Genomic DNA, 21,007 nt, shown 5'->3' with positions numbered 1-21,007 from the left:
TGCTTTTCATTCGTTGCTTTCGGTGTTCCTCTCTGTCGCCCGTATCCACTTGGTTCATTTTCAGTTTTGTGGAAGAGAAAACTATTGTTCCGGCTTTGTCTGTCCGTCCGCACTTTTTTTCTGTCCGCCCTCAGATCTTAAAATACCGAGCCTAGAGGGCTGCAAATTGCAGTGTTGATCATCCATCTCCAATCATCAAACATACCAAATTGTAGCCCTAGCCTTAGTGTAGTTTTTTTTATTTTATTTTAGGTTAAAGTTAGTCATAATCGTGTGTCTGGCAACGACGTAGGCCAGGCCACCACTGGGTCGTAGTTAAAGTTTCATGGGCCGCGGCTCATACAGCACTATGCCGAGACCACCGAGAGATAGCTCTATTTTCGGTTGGCCTTGATTATACTCTGTACAGAAAACTCGATTGCACCGAAGAAACTTCATGCATTTTTTTACCTGTTTGTATTCAGATTCTTACGAGAATTTCGTAAGACATCTCGTTGTTGTCTTGATGAAATATATTTTACTTTGGGTGATGTGATTTGGTCAATGGTCTGTCTTTTATTTTCCTTATTTATTGTCACTGCTGTTAAGTGTGGGTTTCCGGAAGTGTTGCTTTGTCAGTGTTTTTCTTAAATATATTCTTCATTTTTAATTCACTTTCCCCTCCTATCTCGTGTATTTATTACCTCTCTTTTTATTTTCAAGAGGGTCAGATGGGGATTTGGAAGACTTTTTCACTGAAGTCTTAATGAAATGATATGCCGTATCTATTGTAAAATGATCTTTTAGGAATTCTTCATATTTCATGTAGGGGAGGGAGTTTTTTTTAGTACAATATTTTTTTTAAGTAAACAGTATTTCTTCCCCTTGTTCATTTTGTCATTTTTTGATTAATGGTATTTTTTAGATTTTTGGCTGATCTGTTTCATTGTTCCCACAAAATGTGGTTTATTTTATTTCACATTTTATTTTTCTTTTCATTTCACAGCTATTCTTCTTTAGTTGTGAATTTTTACTGTTGATACTGCTTTTATGGAAGTTTTATTTTGCTGATATCTCCCTAAAATCTATACTTTATTTTTTCACTTTTTATCGATGTTGCTTTTGTATTGATATCTTACCTATAGACAAAATGCTTGCATGATTTGTTTTGTACATACGAATCTGTAGCACAGGTCGCATTTATTCCTTCGATATTGTTATGCTTCATAAGCATACCTTTAATTGCAGTGCACTGATATTTAAAGTTTTTCCTCTTTTGAAACCTTAAAGAATATCAGCTTACTCGGCTGTTCATAAAGAATTGATGGATGTCTCACTAAAGAAAGGGTTAAAATTTTTTTTCAAGAACTAGCCTTATATCTTCTGAGGAACTTTTCAAGTAACTGGAAAAAGCTGCAAAGAATATTTTCATAGTTGAGTAGAAAAACATTAGTGCGTCGGGAAGTTCTCCTAATTTGTGTATAGCACTTAGAAAAAAAATGAGAGAAATTTTGCATGTTCATAAAACAATGTTCAGCAAGAAAAAGTTTAAACCCCCTAAAAAAAAAAAAAGATAATAGAATTTCCAAGACTGGTAAAAATGTATTTTTTTAATCGCTACTAAGTACTTCGGTACCTGAGGAAACTAATCATAAACTTTTATGTATGAAAAAGGGAATGCAAAATCCTTTTGATGTTTAAGAAAACTGAAATTTAAAAAGGCTGTTTTTTCTTTTACGACAAAATAAAGTTAAACATTAAAAAGATGCAAAAAAATGTATTTGGAAACCACTCGTTTCCATGTCAGCAGAGAGTGCCAGGTTCTTTTAGTCTGTACACAGGTGGTGGTCCTGCACACATATGCTCCCCTGTTCCCCCTTATGCTACCTTCATCTCCTTTTCTTCTCTGACATCTGACCTCTCTCTTTCTCCTCCCTTCCCCTCTCTCTCTCTCTCTCTCTCTCTCTCTCTTCTATCATACTCCGTCCTTCTAATCTCGCTTATTCCTTGTTGTGTTCTAGCATCGAACAGTTCACTATGTTTTTATTTCACAATCTCATCTGGTATAGTTAAAATGATTGATGTGTGTAGTTTTTCCTTTACTTTTTACTGTTTAATATTTTTATCATTGGTATAAAACGAATTCCTGTAGAATTAATGCATGCTTTTATCTCCAAGCGTATATCATATATATATACATGTAGCACATTCACTTTCACATAAAACTTTTCTGGGCGCAGCGCTTATCGCCGAATATTTTCGTTATAAAATATTTGCTGCCTGACCTTCTTACTGCCAACTCATTTACGACAACGCTATTTAAAGCATATAGCCCATGATAGTACCTAGTGCCCATAAAGCCCAGCATTTATAAAAAAAAAAAAAGAGAGAAACATTTTTGCAAAAACACTTTCAAACTCCCATAACCGCAAAAAGCGTTCGGGGTTCCTATCCCAGTCCCCCCTCCTACAACCCAGCCTCTCCTGCCTTAGCATCCCCCCACCCGCCCTCCTGTTTCTCTCCCCCCCCTCCCCTTCCCCGGCGGGTTGCCCAGTCCCCGGAACCACCGCCATTTGATGACATTTTCATCGGCATCGGATGCTACCTATGCACGGCTCTTACGCGCGAACGCACTCACAAACACACTACTTACTGGAACCAGCTTTTAGGCGAAATATGTTTGAGGCGTGCAGCGGTTTTGGGGAAAACATTTTCCATTAAGTTGTATGTGCTATACTCTGTATGTGTATATACATATATGCTGTGTATATACATGGAAGTCGAGTGTAGATATGTATATGCTATGCCTTCTTCCTCTCTCTTCTCTCTCTCCATGTGCACACACAGGCATTATATATATATATATATAGAGATATATATATATAGAGAGAGAGAGAGAGATATATATATATATATATATATATATATATATATATATATATATATATATATATATATATATATAATTATCCTTATTGATTTCGTAGTCATTACCTGCGTTAATTACGTCTTTACAATTAGACGCGTTAGATTTTTTTTGTGCAGACTTAAGTATTACACTTCCACATGTTTTTTTTTTTTGTACTTTCTTTTTCTTCTCTATTTCATTCTCTATCTCTAAAACATTAAGATTTTGGGTAAATAGTATTGAATTAAAATATCTTTATTGGAGTTTACTAGTGTCGTCACTTTTGGACTTAGCCCGAAGTATATGGTTTTTTTTTTATTTAGTATTGCTACTCTCAGCATTGGTTAAGCTTTTGAACCTCTGCTGAATATAAATTATATTAAACGGATGTCTTTAAGCTGATTAATAATAATAATAATAATATATTAATAATAATAATAGATGTTCAGTATCATACGTTTATTTCTCATAAACATTTTCCCGCTTCTTGGATGTGCTATAATATCTGACTTCCTCACTTTGAAACAGAAAACAGGGAAAGCCATTTAGTGACTCTTTCCCTTATCAAGGGATTCACAACTATCTGACTGATACTCTATTGCTAGGAATGAGGTATACGTATCCCAGTGCCGTCGGTAATCTTCAGGACAGTAGTATCCCGGTACCACACAGCTTACCATTGCCAGAGAAGTTTCGGCTCATCGACGGGCCTAAAATCTGAATTAAGTCTTAATTATATTGGTAGTGACAGCAAATATTTATAGAATGCGAATGATTTCTTTTACAGCGCTGTTTCTTTCAAAGCTGCGCAGTGGCACTGAATTAATAGAAACCACTCTAAATACACCATGTGGAGGAACGATAACTAAAATTTTCCGCATTTGTTATGTACTTTTTCCCTCATGGTTTTTTTGTATTCAAGATAATATAATAATAGTAATTATCATTATTATTGTATATAATAATAATAATAATGTTTAACTGGTAAACATCAATATTGTTTGTCTGTCTTTTACAGAACGAAAAGGTCTGGTTCCTTAGCGGCATTATCTGCTTATTATATATAAAAAAAAAAACCGTTATTCCGTACGCGTAAACCAACCTCAACCGGCCAGCAGCGCGAGCGGTAACCGCCGAAGGATTCGATATCCGGACTCCCGAATCCCACAGTCGGAAACCGATCCGCAATAACAATCACGACTGCTATTAGTTTCCCACACCCATAACAGCGCAATAACGACCGGGATTCACGCATGTAATGCATCACTTCAGCGAAACCGTAAGCGTAATCATGCTCCGGTAACAATGGACACGCGACCTGATACCCGTACGGGTCACGTGCCGTAACCGCGCGTGTCGCGCGGGTTTTTTTTTTTTTTTTTTTTTTACTCTTTTACCGGGGCGTCGTTACAAGTGCTCTCGTCGTATTTTTATACGCCGTCATTATAGAGTAAATAGAACGGAGGAAGAGTTAGCACGTCAAAGGCCCCAAAATAAGAGAGAGAGAATATAAAAATGAAATTGCTTCGGCAAGTGAGTCACGATAGAAGACGCGCACGCGATGCGTTCCTCAGTTTCAAAAGAAGAGCGTGGGAACAATGGCTTGAAAGGCGCTTTCTATTGCTCTCGGATTACAGCCGTATTCCGGCTGCAGTTACCAATTCATTCTCCTTATTTCGAGAGCGAAGTGGCGTGTTCACGAAGGCTTCGGCGGTAGCGAGAATCCGTCCGTTATTCGTGATAAACCAAGGTAAAGATTTTTTTTATGTATTCTATACGTTTATTTATTTTACGCATGATTGTTTATATATATATATATACATACATATATATATAATATATATATATATATATACATACATACATATATATACATACATATATATACATTCATACATACAATACAGCAGTGGATGCCCGACCGGTATTACGTATATGCATTTTACACATTAGGTTATACGAATGTTGTTGATTGTATGTATTATGCAGACATGTTTGAACACCAAAATATTTTCACGTGTGTTTTCGTTTTATTGCTTAAAGTACACGAAAATTCCATCATGGGTAACGAACGTATATTATATGTAATTAACGAAAGTTCCGTTAATTATCTTAGTGTTTATGGTCACGTTTGAGCACAAGTGTACAGACAGGCTGTAAATATACTCATTATTTACATTAGGAAAAGGTGCCTGTGATAGTTAGCCATGAAATTAATTAAATCGTACATTATTTCACACTTGTTAGGAGCATGAACGGCTCATGTCCGCTGACTGGGTTCTTTGTGTGTAAATCATGGTTCACAGGACACTGCAGAAACCAATATGGCAGAAGCAGTGGCCACTTTTTCAGTGGGTAACGCCGCCAGGCTTAATTACGTGCAGTAGCACTTGCGATGGAAACGTAACATCAGGAACTAGGTTCTCTTGGGTCTTGGGTTTTCGTAGTAATGTTTCGTCTGTTCGCTTGCAAGGTTCGCTTTGTATTTTACCCCCTATTTGTATGGTTTGAGGTTGAATTTTTTTTTCTTTCATTTTATATCTTTTCAATGTTTTATTAGTTTTATTCGGTTATTATTATTATTATTATTATTATTATTATTATTATTATTATTATTATTATTATTATTATTATTATTATTATTATCTCAATTTTATGGTCTTAAATTATTTTTTATTTTTCCATATATTCTCTCAATTTTGTCGCCTAAATTATTTTTATTCCATATATCATCTCAATTGTGTCGTCTAAATTATTTCTGTTATTTCATATATCCTCTCAATTTTGCCGTCTAACCATTGTTTAACAAAAAAAAAGTCTCTCATTCTGAGAGAGAGAGAGAGAGAGAGAGAGAGAGAGAGAGAGAGAGAGAGAGAGAGAATTATGGGTCGACTATAAAATAAACAGAATCCTTCTACTTTCATCCTTATAGAAAAAGTAGTTGGTGGAGAAGGAATTTAGAAAAGTAGTAGCAGTAGGTACAAATAAAGACAGACAGACGAACAGAGAAGCAGGCCTCTTAAAAAAAAAAAATAGCAGTAGTATAAGTAATAATAGTAGTACCAATAAGTAATAGTTTCGATAGTAACAGAGAAGGACTCGCTGACAGATAAGCTTCATGATTTCTTCAGCAACGGTGGTAGTAAGTACAGAGAGAGAGAGAGAGAGAAGAGAGAGAGAGAGAGAGAGAGAGTGGGAGTCAGACTTCATGATGACTTGTTTACTTTGTAGTTTGCAAACGTGAAACGCCAAGGGCAAACACTCCGCTAAGTGCTGTTTGGTATTCCCCCTAAATACTAATCTGTAAGAGAAATTTTCCTCTCTTTTTTTACGTTTACATTTTTTTTCATTTTGTCAATAGAGGATGTCATGCAATACAATCTCCCCCTCCCCTCCCCTCCCCTCCCTTTCCCTCCTCTCTCGATTCCCCCTCCCCACCCCTTCCCTCCTTCAGTTTCCCCCTCCCCCATCCCTTCCCTCTTTCAATTCCCCATCCCCACCCCTTCCTCTTCTCTCAATTCCACCTCCCCACCCCTTCCTCTTCTCTCAATTTCTCTTTCCCCACCCTTTCCCTCTTTTCTCAATTTCCCCCTTCCCTCTTTCTACTCCACACCCCTTCCATCTTCTCTCAATTCCCCCCTCCCCTTCCCTCTTCTTTCAGTTCACCCTCCCCTACCCCTTCCCTCTCTCTATTCCCCCCTCCCCACCACTTCCCTCTTTTCTCAGTTCCACTCCTTCCCTGTTTCAATTCCCTCCTCCTCCACCCTTTACCTCTTCTCTCAATTTCCCCTTCCTCCCCCTTCCCTCTTCTATCAATTCCGCAACCCCCACCCCTTCCCTTTTCTCTCAAGTTCTCCCTCTCCACCCCATTCCCTCTTCTCTCAATTCCCCCTCCCCACCCCTTCCCTCTCCTCACAATTCCCCCTCCCCACCCCTTCATTCTTTCGGTTTTTCTCCCTAGTTAATTTACATCATATGGTTACTGATTTTCCCTCCGTTCCCATTACTGCATTTTGCATTGTTATCCTCTTTTTATTTCTTTTGTTTTTATTTTATTCTTGTTACTTAACGCTAATGAGGAATTTACATCTTTTCCTTGCTCGTGTAACACTTTCGGGAAATAATGATCATATCATAATCCCGGCGAATAAGTCTCTCCATTACTCATTCTCGCTGGAACTCGCCCGCGCTATTTTTATAGTATGTTTATTAACATCCATTGTGTAATTAAAGCTTCCATTAAGCTGTGCATCAAGCTGGAGGACTGACTTTGGATGTCTTCATCGAGTGGATAATGAAGAGAAGTTGGGTCATATTTTCTTTTTATATGTCGGCTTTCACATGCTAATGCCATAACCGAGTAATTCTGCGTAGTATATGTCGTCTCTAATTGGCTTAATGATTGTAACTAAAGCTGCTGCTTTAGGAGTTGAGAGAGAGAGAGAGAGAGACGCATGGTATTTTATTCTTTGGGCCAGCGGATTTTTTTATAACTAATGATTATTTTAGGCACGTATAGATCATTTTTTTTTTTGTTCATTGTTGAGAGAGAGAGAGAGAGAGAGAGAGAGAGAGAGAGAGAGAGAGAAGCATGGCATTTTATTCTTTGGGACAAGGGATTTTTTTTTATAACTGATGATTATTTTAGGCGCATGTGTAGATATTTTTTTTATTGTTGTTTGCGAGAAATTGCTCAAATTTTCGTGTGAAATAATCTTCATTCCATATATTTTTCTTTATTAACTTGTGATGCATCGTCATAACAGAAGCACGGAGTCAGTCGCTGCGTTAGAAAAAGAATCTCATGGCATATTTCTTTTTAACTTGTTAATATTAACTGCCAAAAGGCGATTCATGACTTCTACTTATCCTTTAAAAGTCAAATTTATTTTTTAGAGAACTGAGCACCCTCATCAGCACGTCCCTTCCCTCGCAACCCCGTGGGGCGTGGCGGGGGGGGGGGCGCAGTTAGTGCCGTCAGTGCACCACGGGTACACTGCAGTGGCATACTTAAGGTTCTTCAGAAGTGTCCCTTCCAGCCCCCTAGCTGCAACCTTCTTTCATTTTTGTGTACCTGTTCATATTTCTCTTTTCTTCCACCTGGCTTTCACCCTCCCAAACAATTGTTTCCACAGTGCAGCAGCGAGATTTTCCTCCCAGTTACACCCTTAAACCTCTTCATACTGTCAATTTCCCTTTCAGCGCTGAATGACCTCTTAGGTCCTAGCGCTTGGCCGTTGGCTTAAATTCTACAAGCCAAGCCAATCCTTCCGTAGCAAACACTATACCATTTACCTCTTATCCTGCGCACAGTATTGTCCTTTCAGGATACTAGGACCCCTCCTGTCCCACTCCTCTGACGCCTTCTTGGTCTTCTTGTCCTCTTTCCTCCAAAAACTTCTAAATTGTGCTTCTTTTACCAACTTATCTTCCTCACAGCGGTTCAGACTTCTTAGAACACTGGCCTATGGTATATTTCTTGATTCTTAGTATTCTTACCAAACTGTCATCGTATCACTTTGAATCTAGCCCTTGCAAAGGTAAAAGATATTAAGAAGAATAAAAAAAAAGATAAGTATAGTTCAGCTCTGTAAATAAGAAAGTCAAAAGATGGCTGTAGCTGTTACTCCGTAGCTCAAAATAAACATTAATTAAATGAAGTTAAACTATGTAAGTGATGCGTCTCATCGGTTTCTCTTCTCTCTCTCTCTCTCTCTCTCTCTCTCTCACACACACACACACACACACACACACACACATATATATATATATATATATATATATATATATATATATATATATATATATATATATATATATATATATATATATATATATATATATATATATATATATATATATATATATATATATATATAAATATATATATATTGAGTTATATATATATATATTAATATTCAAATCATATATATAAGTCTATTTACAGTGATATTAATATTCAAATCATTATTTGCGTGTATACATATATACAGTATATATATAAATATATATGTGTGTGTATCTATATATATATATACAAGTAGTGATTTGAATATTAAAATCGCAATGTAAACTCGGAGAATGGACCTTCTCTATGTTGATGGCACTTCAGTTGACAAATCGCCAGCTTTATAGCCAAAATCAATTTAGCCGTTGTGAAATATTGCAAGAAATCAGGTTCGGGTCTTTTATTTATTGGGGAGAATTCATTACACTCGGAGTACTGCACACAACACAAAGTGCCGGATTTATCGTCATAATAATTGATTTTCTCGTGGTACTTAGAGAAACAGCAGCAGAGTCCTCCATTAAAACGCAGCGAAAATGGGATTCGCAGTAAATATTGAAGTGGTTTTATTCGCTTCTGTTTGTCTTCACTTTCTCCTCTTGGGACTTTCCTACAAATGGTTAATATGGGTAAGGAAGGTAATTTAATCTGTGGTGACTCAGTTACTGACGTGGGATTACTAAAAGGTCACCTTCTCTTCCCGTGGGTGCTGGTGGGGTTATTGTCAGTGCACCTACACGCGTGGTACTGTGTGGGGCATCACTTTTTAGGTTTTTGAATGGTCCTTTCGCCTGGCCGCAGCCCTTTCATTCCTTTTCCTGTACCTCCTTTTGAAATCTTTCTTCCATCCTACTTTCCACTCTCTTCTAACAATTGTTTCGTAGTGCAACTGTGAGGTTTTCCTCCTGTTACACCTTTGTAACCTTTCACTCTTAATTTTTCTTTCAGCGCTGAATGACTTCATAGGTCCCATTTACTTGGCCTTCGGCCTAAATTATGTATTCTTCTCTACATCACCTTTCTCTCTCTCTCTCTCTCTCTCTCTCTCTCTCTCTCTCAAAGCGCGTCCGTCTTGCATACGTGATGATGAGTCCAAAAACGTTCAGTGTCCCGGGATGTGGCGATTTCTCATTTCCTCTTTAATTCGCCTTTGCTTTTTTAAGGTTGATTTAGCATCACTGAAGAAAAGAAATTTATTGACGATTCCTACAACGAATTGAGTTTGATTTTGGACAAAGAAACTTATTTGTCTTTGCACCATAAAAAAAAATGACAAGCGTATTCTCCTTAACGATTGGCAAGAAGCGTAACTTTGTGCATTTAGTGTACGTGTATGTTTTTGTGGTATTGAAGTTATCAAGTATTTGTCAGAATTTTCGTACCCCAGGGTTTGTTTATGTTATTTTCTTTTTCTACGCAGATCCTTAATATCCAGATATGTCATTTAATTTTATTCATTCCCCTGTTTTCTTTACATAGATATTTCTTATCTATCTTGTATAATAATAAAATCCGAGTGGATATATCTCGTTCTTGCTCACCTGGGTGGGACGGGGGCTTGTGTAGGGGATGGGAGGGAGGGAGACATGGGCAATATCCACCCTCCTCATGCAAACCTGTTCTCATCCACCCTGGGTGGGCGGAGCTGGCAGGGGATCGGGAGGGTAGGGAGATGACACATCCACCTCTCCTCCCTGCAACTCCAGCTTGTCCGCCCCCTGAAGCGGGGTGGAGGGGGATCGGGGAGGGTAGGGGAGACATGACACATCCACCTCCTCCTGCAAACCAGTTTTGTCCACCCCAGGTGGAGGGGTGGGGTAAATAGGGGATCGGGAAGGGTAGGGGAGACGTGACACATCCACCCTCCCTCCTGCAAACCTGTTTGTCCGCCCCGTGTGGCAGGATCGGAGGGGAGTGGTGGAGAGACATGACGGCAAAGTGCCTGTTCCAGCGCATGCAGCGCGCGCGCCATCGAGCTCGTAATTTATAACACGGAAGTTAGTTCAGCGAGGCTTGTTAGTTATGACTAAATCCACATTTCGGGTAATAATGAGAAGATAATACGGTAATCAATAACTGCCGTGTGGCATCGAATTTCCGTACTTTAGCTGAATCATTATAAAGGCTAAAAATATCTATGTCAGAAAGGGGAAAAATTATGTTCTAAATTATTGCCCTTTGTTAAGGTTATCGTACATCCGTTGGCTGCGCATGGGCGTGTTGCTGACGACACTCTAAAGGGAAAGTTTTATTTAATGACGCTATTGAAACTGATTTAGTACCTTTTATTGCATGAAATTAATCATTTCATGATTTAAGAAATATATGTAACTAAGCTATAATCATGAACAGAAGAGATAATTCTAAACTATATAAATAGGGACCTTTTCTTCTTATTCTTCTCATCTATTATTATTATTATTATTATTATTATTATTATTATTATTATTATTATTATTATTATTATTATTGGAGAAGCAAATCCACAGTTATGTATATGTGCATATATTTAAAGATAAATCAATATAGATAGCTTACGGGAACTTTAAAAGGGGAACCGAACAAGTTCCCGAAAGCTATCTATATATATGTACCTATACATAACTGTGGATTTGCTTCTCCATTTTAAGACTCATGTTACTATGAGTATTTTTTAATTATTATTATTATTAATATTATTATTATTATTATTATTATTATTATTATTATTATTATTATTATTATTATTAACGCCGTCAGAATTTAAGTGACACCTCACCAAGGATAATGCACATTGTGCAACTCCGCATCTCGCTTGTCTGAGAAGCAGTATCATGATATGCAAGGAAAGGAAGAAGAAGAATCATGATATGCAAAGAAAGAAGAAGAATAAAAAGGAGAAGGGGGAACATAAGAACCAAGCATGGTCGATGTGATAGGGAGGTCTTGAACTGTCGCGGGGAAGACGGGTTGTTGGAGGGGGGGGGAGGAGGGGGAAGAGGCAAAAGGGGGAGGGGGAGTTAGTAGGGTGGTTGACACCTGGGTCCGGTGGCACTGTTTGTTGATTCAGTGTCACATGGACATATTTCTGGCACTGGGCCCCACCGCAGCGAGGGCACTCGTGTTTTCGAGCGGGGCTCCTAAACACCGCCGTGACGGAAGGTCGAGAATCCTATCCCTAAAGGATGTGGGGTTGGGCTCTATGCTAAATGGACGTAAAGGCCACAATGTCGTAAGTGTCATCCGGAGATGGAATCAAAGTGATGCGTTGCTTCTCTGCTGGACGAGGGGGGAAGAGAATGCCATGGCGGAACGGAGTCTGAAACAGAAGCATTCTCCTGTTTTTTTTTTTCTATGTTTTTTCTCTAAGATATTGCGGGTTTGTTTTCCTAATGTTTCCCCACACCATTAATTCGGTTTGCTTTAGTATGGTACTTTCTTTTATTCCCACAATAGAGACTTGGATTTTTTTAGTTTGACCAAGAAAATCATCAACAAGCAAAGCCCGCATTTACAAAGAATTCGTCTTTGTTTTTTCAGGCCTCGCAGTTCCTCGCATTGTACTCATTGAATTTTATGCAATAATCATAATGCATTTCGGAAGAAATGGCCAAAAATAAATAGTAAAATACGACGCAGTGAACCGGGAAATTATATTCTGGTTTTTCTTTTTTATTTTCTAATCTTTGCATTTCCATAGAGCTGTGGACGATATTTAGTAATTTGAACACTTGCTCTTTTCTTTTTAATTTTCGAAAGCCATTACAGGAAATAATTAGGATAAGTTAAGAAAAACAAGAAAAAAAATGCGCCGAAGAAATAGAGTTTTTCTGTACAGCCGCTACAGCGTATAATCAAGGCCACCGAAAATAGATCTGTCTTTCGGTGGTCTCGGTGTAATGCTGTATGAGCCACGGCCCATGAAACTTTTACCACTGCCCGGTGGTGGCCTATCTTATATCTTTGCAAGAAGCACGATTATGGCTAACTTTAACCTTAAAGAAAATAAAATTATAGCTGCCAGAGGGCTGCACTAGGTATGTTTGAGATTGAGATGATGATCAACAGGCGAATTTGTGCCTCTAGCGTCAGTAGTTTCTAAGGTCTGAGGACAGAAAAGTGCGGATGACAGGGCAAAGACGGCACATTGTTTTCTTTAGAGAAACTAAAAATAGTGTTTCACCGTAGTTTTCTCCAGCAGAGGTCAATAGAACATGGAACTGATCTCTACAGACCTGGCAAAGTGTAGGTGTGAAGGTAGATCCAAATAATAGGGAGAAAACTAGAAGCTGAAAGTATAGGGGAATCTAGAGTCAGGAGCTGAGAGAAAGATATATATTTAGTCATTGAATTATGTATTTCACGAATTACTGATTTCCACTAAGAAACTTGGATGGGGGAAGAGTAAGCCTTATTGAAGAATACTGTAGAATAACGTAAAATAAATAAGAAATATAAAATTTTGCAAAAAAACACTGTTAAAATATTCAATGTATGTTTTTTTTAAATAAGGCTATTTTACTAAATGGTTATGGGGGAGGGGTTGTTCTTGAGAAAGGATGAGGCAGTTCTCACACTAACTGTTGAATCGTGGATGAACCCCTTGTACATAAAACGTACTCAGATATATAAAGATGTATAAATATGTATAACATATAAAGATGTGTCGGTGTAATGTGATCATATACCTAAAACTTAAATGAATTTTGTGAACTACTAAATATTGTAGGATATGGGAATATAACGCGAAAATGCAGTGCGTGTTTACGGGCTTTTATAAACACTGAGATACCCTATTAGGGAGAGAGAAGCGAAATTATCATATACTTCTTTTTGTAAGTGACGTTCTTTAGTTCCGTCCTATGCACATTTAGAAGGGAATTTCCAGCATTACATCTGAATAAAACCTTATATTACCTTTTCGTTCGCTGAGAGTAGGCTATGGCCCGTTTCATAGTTTCCTTTTATTGCCTTTTTACGTCAGGTCGATTTGTAGAAAAAGAGAGGAAGATTCCTAACGAAAGATTCATCGCGCAGGAAGATGGGAAAAGGTGATTAAAAGGAAAAAACAAAATTATACCTTAGTTTAACCAAACCACTGGGAGCTGCCTGGAAGGGATTGAGGACTGGCTAAGAACTATTTGTTACCTAGCAACGGGACCTACAGCTTATTGTGGAATCAGAACCATATTATACCGAGAAATGAATTTCTATCTGAAATAAATTCCTCTAATTCTTCATTGGCAATTGGAGAATCGAACGCGGGCTCAGCAGAGTGCTTTCGGAAAACGCTACCGACCCGTCCAACGAGGAACTGTGATTCAAAGAAAAAAAAAGGTATACGAAAAAATGAAAAAATTAGACACAGTTAATCGCAGAAAGTGTAAAGATTGACAGTCTTTCAAGATATTAGTGTAATAGAGAACAATCGTAAAAGAAATACTTGTAATATTTCAAAATAGACATGAGAGGAAATGTTGGTAAGAAAACGAAAATGAAAGCCAATCGGGAAGATGGAGAAAGTAAAATGAAAAGAGAACAAAAATGAAAGAAACACACCGTAGGGAGCCTGGATGAAGCAAGCAGCGGAGAACGAAGGAAATCAAAGCGAATGAAAATAAAGAAAGAAAAAGGGAGAAAAGAAACTCAGATGGGAAATACGGATGAAGATTCGAAATGCTCTGGGAAATAGAGAGTGAAAAACGGGGGAAAGCAAAAACTTTTGAAGATTGCAGTAGAAAGGAAAGAAGAGAAGGTATGACAGAAAGATTTTGAAATGCAAGGAAAAGAATAAGATAAAAAAAAAACTCTAGAAAAAGAAGCGAAGAAACGTGATGTAAAGTGAAAAGAGGAGATAAAAACAGCAGAAAGAATACAAGGGTAAGTAAAAATCGAAAAACGTATTGCCAGAGATGAGAAAAACCGAAGGAGAATGCTATTTACAAAAGAAAAAGGAATGAGAGGAGAAACGCGAAGTGGAACAGAAAAGAAACGGAAGTTAACCTAAAATCTAAAACACTATAAAAAGGGAAAGAAAAAACAGGAGAAACGTAGAATTAAATATATAAATAAAAACATGAGAAACATAACATAAAACAAGATAAAGACAGAACAGGGAAAAAACGAAGAAATATGAAGAAAAAATAAAGAACCAGGAAGAACTGGCTGAAGGCACGAGGTAGAACACACACTCACACACACAACACACACACTCACACGCACACACACACACATACTTCTCCTGCTGCTCCTAAATTTAGTGTGGAGTGTCACCCAAAAGCCATCCAACTACATTACTATGATGAAACTCTCCACGTCTTTTCTCCCCCTCACTACTCTCTGTTTTCCCTCCTCGCCCCCATTCCCTCCCCTCCCCCTTCCCCCCCCTCTCCCTCTCCTCTACCAACCTCCCGTTTGCACCATACACAAACACACACTCCTGTATTCTTCTCTCTCTTCTTATATAGATGGACAATTGAAAACAGAGAGAAACAGAGAGAGAGAGAGAGAGAGAGAGAGAGAGAGAGAGAGAGAGAGAGAGAGGAGATGATGATGATGATGTCTTTAGTAACTTTTTTTTTATTAGTTACCTTTACCGGCAAAGTTGGGAGGAGGTAATGTGATCACCTGTGTCTGTGTTACTGTCTGTCTGTTTGTCTGTCTGTCTGTCTTTGTGTTAATGACATATTTCGAGAAGTGATGAACGAATTTTGATGAAACTTGGCCAAAACGGTTGAATAGCTTAGGGTGGATATTGGTGAATTTTTAAGGATTTGTCGCCACAGAAACCATCTCGTTTTTTAGGTGGATGAGAGTCAGAAAACGAACGTTAAAATGTGATAAGGGAGTAAAGAATGCTCTTAAATTAGTTATTGCAATCTCATAAACGAGGCTTTACTTCTGTGAATATGAAATTTCGCCATAATTAGTATCGCAAAATTGTGCCATTTTAAATGTTCAACGGATTGGAGCGAATGTGCCGCTGTTCATGGCTGCTAAGTCATGTCGTGTGTCAGATTTTGTTGCCTTTTGTTGTTTTCATCTTTGTTTTAATAAGTCATATATAGGTCTATTTAATTCGTTTTGTTATATTAAGATTTAATTCTTTCTTCTTCTTCTTCTTCTTCTACTGCTGCTGCTTCTTCTTCTTCTTCTTCTTCTTCTTCTTCTTCTTCTTCTTCTTCTTCTTCCAAAAGATTGTTGCAGTTCTGATGGTCCTTATCCTTGTTCTTTCTGGCAAGGCCAAGAGAGACAAGGTCTGCCCTGACTGGGTGGAGTCGCCTCCACCTGGGGGTAACTGCGCAGGCGATGACGTATCTTAGAGGTACCACCATTACCGCAATTCGCCTGCTGACGCAATAAGGAGGTAGACAAAGCTCCGCCTACATGAGGGATTTAGGGGGAAGTGAGCAGACCTTCTCTTTCTCTTGGCCTTGCTTTATCCGAGTAATTATACTACTCGTTATGTATATTAGTGCAGCAGTGAACAGCTTTAAGCATGTTGTGCCGAAAAGCAATAAACTTTAGGGAATTACGCAATTCACATTGTTCTTACCTGGCTTAATTACTAGTAGTTATTGTTCTCAGAAAAATTTAGGTTGAAAATAGTTGCGTCTCCTCCCCAGGTGCTTGCACTTTGCATTTGTTTTCATGGTAATGGGTCGCTTACATAATAATAATAATAATAATAATAATAATAATAATAATAATAATAATAATAATAATAATATACCTTATTTAAGCGGATTGCCATTTACAAATACAGAATGCGGATAGAGATAACAAAATATGTTAAAAGGCAAAGAAAAAATTTTAACATCTTGGGTAATTAAAAAAGTCATTAAAATATAATTAGCAAGTGTGGTAAAGATCATTGTGCTTTTAAAGCAACCGTTATTCCCATTTTTTTTTGGTAAATAAAGAAGAATACAGTTGCATGTGTCTTGTATTTGTTATTTTTATAACAAATGGACTGACTGTGAAGAGGTATATTCGTAATGCTGATACCTGTGCGTTTTTGTCTCAGCAATTTGCTATAGATAGGCTAAGCGATGAATGCTTCTGTCATTACTTATTTTCAGATGTGTGTCCATACATGTACATATATATTGTACATGTTCCATTATTTTACCCATTTTTCATTTTATTCCCTTTATCCCCTGCCATTTTGTCTGTTTTTCAACTTAATCTATGAAGTTCCGATAGCAGCAAAGATATCAATGTTATCTATGCATTATAACTATTCCTAGGAACCGATGGGTGTGCCCGCAACTATTCCAGGGAAATATTCCATAAAAAAAATAATGATGAAAAACGACCAAAGTCGACGCCCATCTTTTATTATTATTCCCTTTTTATCTATAAACGAGGGAGCAAAGTCGAGAGAGAGAGAGAGAAAGTCGAGAGAGAGAGAGAGAGAGAGAGAGAGAGAGAGAGAGAGAGGAGAGAGAGAGAGAGAGAAAGAATCAGCGAGAAAGATTTTTTTTTTTTTTTTTTGAGCGCACCCGTCTTTAATCTCGGTCCCCGCCTCTTTTCGCGGAGAGAGAGGAGAGAGAGAGAGAGAGCGGAGGAGCGACACCTTTCCGCCTCCCTGGGCACTCGGCGGCAGTAGATTAATCAGGAATCGGGCGGAGAAAAAGGCGACAATCGGCGACATTCTTCCGGTTGATTACGTCCGACTCCGCCACCATTCTTGTTCGCCAATCGGGTATGGATGGAGTCAATGAATGCACAAACTCACGCGCCCTCGGCGGAGGCAGAGAGAGAGAGAGACAGACAGAGAGAGAGAGAGAGAGAGAGAGAGAGAGAGGGGGAGAGGGGGAAAGCATTTCTTTATATCAAGTCCCTCCTCCCTCTGCCCCACCCTTCCCCTAAACCCATCCTGCATCCATAGCCGTAGCGCTACCTTCTGTTTCTTTGGATCAGTCAAGTGGGGATTTTTGACGGAGTAGACTTAAAGGGAACTTTGTTTTGTCTTGATATTTTTTTTACTTTATATTACATCCGTTATTATTATTATTATTATTATTATTATTATTATTATTATTATTATTATTATTATTATTATTATTACTAATAATACAGCTCACATACAATTCTTAATGCTATGAAAACCATTTAGCTAGTTTATGTGAAAATTAATAACTCGCTTGGGATCACACATCTCCGCGACTGTTTCAGTCCCGATGCGAAGCTTTGGAATTCTCTTGCTTCTGCTTTTCCTGACTCATAACCTCCCCCCCTTCTAACAGCAAAAAAAAAAAAAAATCATTCGGTTCCCTTAAAGTCATTAATAACTCACTTAGGATCACACATCTCCGTTACTGTTTCTGTCCTAATGCCAAGCTTCGGAATTCTCTTGCTTCTGCTTTTCCAGACTCATAACCTTCCCTCCTCCTAAGAGCAAAAAAAAAAAAAAAAAAAAGTTTTCGCTTCTCTTATGGTTAAACCTCACCGTTCTTTCGTCTGTTCTGACCTGGGCTAGTAAAAAACTTCATTACATCGCCCATCCTACCCGTCGCTCCTGCTGTCCTCCGTTCCAAAAAAAGATGAAAGTCAAATTACCATAACTTATAGAAAGAAGGGAAGAGGGTTATGCTGACGTCATCATGATACCGATTTCTCCCATGTTATTTATGTCAACGAATCCTGACGTTTTATTGTTTTCCAATAAAATAGAGGAATTCTGCGAGTCTTTTCCAGAGAGAGAGAGAGAGAGAGAGAGAAAGGCGGCCGCATACGCAACCTCTGGTTTTTTTAATATGGAAATGTATTTAAAGTCTTTGAAAATCTCGCCACAACCCCCTTCCGAACGTTTATTTTTACATTTTTCCCCCGTTTTCTGCTTTTTTTTTTCCTTTTATTTAATTTTTTTTCACGTGTGTCCTTCGGTTTTATTTTTTTATTTCTGTGTGCTATTTTTCTTTTGTCGTTCATTTCTTCGCGTTTTAGATTGAGTTTTGTGTTTATATTTGTGTTCATTTAGTTTTGTATTATATTTGTGTTCATTTAGTTTTCTATTTATATTTGTATTCATTTATGTATTTATTGACGTGAAGGATTTATGGGATGTTTTACTACTTGTCATTATCTTTTTTTATTTGTTTATTATTTATTGGTATTTACTTTTTTCGTTTAGTATTGTCCCTCTATTGATTTTCATGGTTTTGTTTTATAATTGTAAAGTCTTCCTTAGACGCAATATTATCTCGTTATCATTTCTTCTCGTTTTACGTATTAATAAGATTAGTTTAACCTTACCTTTTTTATTATAATTCAAATGTATTTTTCGTTTGTTGGTTTTATTTTAAGCAAATGTCAGAGTTTTAATTGTTTAGAGAATTATGCTCTGACTTGAAATTCGTGCGACGCTTACATTGTGTGTCCTTTTTATTCTTTTTTCCATCAGTTAGCGTTTGATTTTTTCATAATTATACATCTATAAACGAAGGTATAGATGTATAAGGATGTTTATTCATTTGATTGTTATTTTTCAGCTTGTATTTTATATATTCATTTACCCTTCCAGTTGAGCAGTGTCCTCTTTACGTCCTAATTTATTGATCAGTTTATTTATTAACGTAATTATTTATTTGTTCATTTGTTTACTTATTTTTTTATTTATTTTGTTTATTTACTTTCGTGCTCTATTAGACGACTTCTTGATTTAGAAATGTTTTCTCACCTTTTTCTATTTATCTTATCCGTCTTCAGTCCTGAAAGGTAACTGTAGTTTTAATGAATATTTATAATTATTTTTTGTTTTATTTTTGTTTTATGCTATGTCCTCTTGGACGACTTTTTGATTTGATTTAGACATGTCTTCCTACCTTTATTTGTATAAAATATCCGTCTCCAGTCCTTAAAAAGCTAACCGTATTTTTAATGAATTAATATGATTATTTTCAGTTATTGCCCTGTGCTCCCGTCCTCCTCCTCCTCTTCTCCTCCTCCTTCTCCTCCTCCTCCTCCTCCTCCTCTCCCCTCCTCTCCTCCTCCTCCTCCTCCTCCTCCTTCCCCCTCCTCCTCTCCTTCCTCCTCCTCCCTCCTCCTCCTCCTCCTTCTCCGCTCCTCCTCGTCCTCCTCCTCCTTCTCCTCCTCCTTCTCCTCCTTCTCCTCCTTCCTCCTCCTCCTCCTCCCCCTCCTCCCTCTCCTCTCCTCCTCCTCGTCCTCTCCTCCTGCTCCTCACCGTCCTCCGGCTCCTCCTGTCCTCCTCCTCCTCGTCCTCCTCCTCCTCCTCGTCCTCCTCCTCCTCCTCGTCCTCCTCCTCCTCCAACCCACCTGAAAATCCTCGGAAAGTTAATCTTTGTTTCTCTGTTGTTTGTTTTCCATGTGACTCAGAGCCGTCTTGCAAAAGGTCCCTTTGGCTTGTTTGAGGAAAAGTTGCTGCTGCAAGAGGCAGAGATGGAAGTGAGTAGAAAAATCCAGTAGAAAATTGAACTCTTCGGTAGACAATCTACTCTCTTCTGCAGTAGTAGTTTTTTTTTTTCCAGTCTGTTTTTCACACGTCTTTCGCTCTCGGTTCGAACCGTTCCTGGTTGTAGTGCGTAGTCCTTTCGTCTCGTTTTACTTATATACTGTTTTCAGTCTTGAGTTGTTCTTTCGTCTCGTTTTACTTATATACTGTTTTTTCACAAGGTTAATTTAATTTTTATATATTATTGTTTTCAGTACATATTGATCTCGTATTATTACATATATTATTATCTTGAATTAAAAGAAACATTAATGGCGTCTTGCAAATATTTACGTACGGTTATGGTTTTTAACTATTATTATAAATGTTTTTAAACATTGCTGTTATTTAATTATTCGATATTAAAGCCTAATGGTTACAAATATCGCCTTGTTTCATTATTATTATTATTATTATTATTATTAACATTATTATTATTATTATTATTATTATTATTTATTGTTGTTTTATTATTATTATTATTATTATTATTACATTATTATTATTATTATTATATTATTATTTAATCAAAGTCCGACGTTTAAAACGTTCTTTCTCCCAGAAGAATGTTTGAAAATCACAGCCGTGAAAAAAAAATTGAGCGATTAAAATAAATGTTTCATCTTTTGGGAACATCTTTCTTTCTGTTGTGCAAGTTTTAACATTTCGTCCTTCGAAGAAGCAAGTTTATTCTGTGCAATACACTCCCCACGCCCTTCAACCCCACCCCAACTTCTTATTGCTTTTTTTTTTGCTCGTGCTATAAGGCATTTTTGAAAGCCATCTCTCTTTCTCGGAGGTGTCCTTTCGAATCAGGTTCGGTTATGAAAAATTCGATAAGATTTTTACTATGGATTTTTCTAGATTTTCTTATCGTCAGATAATAAATTATTTCCTG

The 21,007-nt window shown here is 37.5% G+C and overlaps 1 protein-coding gene across 9 annotated transcripts in view; it reads left to right on the top strand.

The window, feature by feature from the left end:
• Positions 1–21,007, top strand: part of LOC136833471 (insulin gene enhancer protein ISL-1-like) — a 567,526-nt gene that overhangs the window by 465,380 nt on the left and 81,139 nt on the right. For 8 of the 9 annotated variants that reach the window (XM_067096209.1, XM_067096159.1, XM_067096004.1 and 5 more), the window contains one exon: positions 19,995–20,063. The exons of the other annotated variant lie outside the window; for it this stretch is intronic. In XM_067096209.1, coding sequence (XP_066952310.1) covers positions 19,995–20,063 — 69 coding nt within the window. The remainder of the gene's footprint in view (positions 1–19,994; positions 20,064–21,007) is intronic. 9 annotated transcript variants of the gene reach the window in all.

This window comes from Macrobrachium rosenbergii, chromosome 1 (assembly GCF_040412425.1).
Source record: "Macrobrachium rosenbergii isolate ZJJX-2024 chromosome 1, ASM4041242v1, whole genome shotgun sequence".
NCBI lineage: Eukaryota > Metazoa > Arthropoda > Malacostraca > Decapoda > Palaemonidae > Macrobrachium > Macrobrachium rosenbergii.
The sequence above is the reverse complement of the archived record's forward strand: the minus strand, read 5'-3'. Positions and strand labels throughout refer to the sequence as shown.